At 29.9% G+C, this 3,080-nt stretch overlaps 1 protein-coding gene across 1 annotated transcript; it reads left to right on the forward strand.

Annotated features, from left to right (window-relative positions):
- The first annotated feature begins 468 nt into the window (after window positions 1–468).
- On the forward strand, window positions 469–2,400 carry UBC37 (ubiquitin-conjugating enzyme 37). The gene is made up of 5 exons (XM_078956920.1): window positions 469–750; window positions 854–923; window positions 1,025–1,130; window positions 1,213–1,311; window positions 1,411–2,400. The coding sequence occupies exons 1-5, from the start codon at window positions 609–611 to the stop codon at window positions 2,101–2,103; spliced, it is 1,110 nt and encodes a 369-aa protein (XP_078813046.1). The 5' UTR covers window positions 469–608; the 3' UTR covers window positions 2,104–2,400.
- Window positions 2,401–3,080: the final 680 nt, after the last annotated feature.

A 3,080-nucleotide genomic window follows, 5' to 3' on the forward strand; every position in this document is an offset into this window, starting at 1 on the left:
ATTTTTTTTAATTAATTCAAGTTCCGAAAATAATATTTAAAATAAATTTTTTTAGATTTTTTCATTTATTCTGCATTTTAAAATTATTTTTTAGAATATATAAGTGTAATATTGTATTAGAATATTTCACTTATTTAAAAAAAACGGAAATTTATTTTATTTTATTTTTATTTTTATTTTTTTTATTTAATTCAAGTTCCGAAAATAATATTAATTTTTTTTTTGAATTTTTCCATTTATTTTGCATTTTAAAATTATTTTTAGATTTTATCTCACGGTCTCACAAAATTAAAATGTCTACATAAAAGTTCTAATAAAAGTTCAAATTAATTTATTACCGGTTACAACCAATCAAATGGATCAAAATACAATTTTTTACAAGGATTTTTTTATAAAAAAATAATAATTTATGAATAAAATATAAACTGAACTAAAAATTTGAGAATTTATTTCGGTTTACATATCTTCGAAAGCCGCGCATCGTATTTCCCTCCTGAAACTTGATTTTGAGATCGAAAATTTTCAAATTAGCAGCAGAGAACAAATCAACAAACACAAAGATTCAACTGACGATCACCGGAAAGTGGTGAAATCATCGATAATCGACAATGGCTCAAGCCGCAAGACTCAATCTCCGGATGCAAAAAGAAGTCAAACTCCTCCTCACCGACCCACCTCCCGGTGCTTCTTTCCCTCACCTCTCTCCCACCTCCGATCTTTCTTCCTTCTCTCTCACCTCCATCGATGCCCGTAAGCTAACACCTCCTCGTATCAACATTCACTTCTTTACCCCATAATGCTCGTCTGCTACTTCTTTTACAACTAATTATTCTTTAACTCGTTTCTTTAACAGAGATCCAGGGTCCTGAAGATACAGTTTACGAAAAGGGGGTTTTCAAGATTAAGATCCAAATACCCGAAAGGTGATATAACTTATAACCGAACGGTTTTCCTTTTATGCAGACAAGGTGTTTGTTGTTTTGTCTGAGTGAATGACATCGATGGATTTGGGTGTTTTTCATAGGTACCCATTTCAGCCCCCTAGTGTAACGTTTGCCACTCCCATTTACCACCCAAACATCGACACAGGAGGCCGAATCTGTCTTGACATTCTTAACCTCCCTCCAAAGGTTAGTTCTTCATCCAAGTAAATTTAATGTCTTTTATTATTTCAATTGAAAATTTGGAGTTTCTCATTAAAGATTGAACCAGGGTGCATGGCAACCATCTTTAAACATTTCTACTGTTCTAACAAGCATTGGATTGTTACTGAGTGAACCCAACCCTGATGATGGCCTAATGTGTGAAGCAGTAAGTAATTAAATTTTAAATATGTCAATATGTTATGAATAATTGTGAAATTAAAAGATAATTACTGATTGATTATACAACATTTGTTTGAATGTGTAGAGCAAAGAGTATAAATACAACAAACAAGTTTTTGATCAAAAGGCACGATCCATGACTGAAAAATATGCCAAATCTGATACTTCAGGGTCAAAGTCAAACACAGGGGTAAATGAGGAACCTTTAAATTTAACTCCCCAGTCACTAATTCAAGAACCAAAGCAAGATTTTAAAGATTTTCCATTTGATCATAATGATCAAGATAACATACAAGAACCGATTAGGTCAAAGAAACTATGTCTTTCTAGCAAGAATCGACAACAAGAAGCCATGGATTCAACCAAAGACTCCATTGATGGACCTTGCTTTACAAACCCTAAAAGAAAGAAGCTTGGTTTGAGTGGAAAGAAACAATCTTTAGGGTTTTTAAGCATACCCCAGAATAAAGAAAATGATTATAATGGGAAAAAAGGTTCATTTGGAAGTAATGTGTTAAAGGTGCCACAAGATGATAATGGAAAGCCTACAAAGTTATCAAGAAAGCCACTTCAAGTTATGGAAGAAAATGATAATCATAACCATGGAAATTCGACTACAAGTGATTTGAAAGATTGTGGTGCAAGATCAGAAGGAGAAGGATTGTGTGATTTAGGGGAAGTGATTGTATTGGATAGTGAAGATAGTGAAGAGGAAACAAGAAACACTATGAAATCTAGACGTTTGATTGCAAGAAAGAGGTTGTTGGGTAAATATTAAGCTTCGTAGAAGGTGTCATTATCATATCTTCCATTGTTAACATTAACGTTGTTTTCAAGTTTGATAAAGAACACTACTTTTGCTTGTTATCACTTAGTATTTCTCATACTAAAAAATGAACTTTTAATGTTTCCATAACTCTTTTTGTATTATTATTAAGCCGGAGATGATGGTGGAAATGATATGTATATGGATAGAAGTTTGATATCATATCATTGTTTTGTATTTTATGTGTTGATAACTTGTAAACATCGTAAATGTTCAAGATTAATCACGAGATGATTGTATTAAAGGCCATAGTTTCTGTTTTGTAATGTTTCTGCCTATGAGTAATTTGTTATTTTTATCTTTTATATGGTTTTATGATGACATAGATACTTTAGATTACATTCACACTAATCTTATATTTGTAGCTAAAATGGGTTAGATATTTCAATATGTTAAACAATATATAGGTAATCTAATTATACACATGTAACAATATTAATAAATTGGGTCCTCATCCTCTGCATACCTAAAAATGCACTTAAATTTCTTATAATAACAAAAATAATCAATAATATAATAAGAATAGCTATTATTATTTCTATACGAATCAACTAATAATAAAATGAAATGATGGTTTTATACAATAATATTATTAAATAAAGTAACAATTGACTTTAAAAGTAAAATAAATGTCTTTTTTTTTTTTTTTACCATTTATAAATTTCTATCAATAATATTACTAGTTAATTAATGAATGTATATAATTAGTATCGAAATAATATTACTAGTTAATTAATGAATGTATATATTTAGTATTGACACTATCGATGAAGACATATCAGATATATGGTAGTCACTATAATAGTATAATCTATGTATTTAGTACCCATCATTTAGCATCCACAAAGTCTTTTTACAAAAGTTGTTTTTTGCCATGTTATCCTTATATCATCAACCCAAAATTTTTACAAATACTCATTATAGCGTGC

Source organism: Lactuca saligna, chromosome 5 (assembly GCF_052625555.1).
Source record: "Lactuca saligna cultivar CGN05327 chromosome 5, ASM5262555v1, whole genome shotgun sequence".
In the NCBI taxonomy this organism is placed as follows: Eukaryota; Viridiplantae; Streptophyta; class Magnoliopsida; order Asterales; family Asteraceae; genus Lactuca; species Lactuca saligna.

Bases quoted from the DNA above. Each gene is read 5' to 3' on its own strand.
- UBC37 (XM_078956920.1), top strand. From the start codon at position 609: ATGGCTCAAGCCGCAAGACTCAATCTCCGGATGCAAAAAGAAGTCAAA. The intron at 751-853 runs GTAAGCTAACAC...TTTCTTTAACAG, and splicing joins TCTCACCTCCATCGATGCCC to AGATCCAGGGTCCTGAAGAT. The intron at 924-1,024 runs GTGATATAACTT...TGTTTTTCATAG, and splicing joins AAGATCCAAATACCCGAAAG to GTACCCATTTCAGCCCCCTA.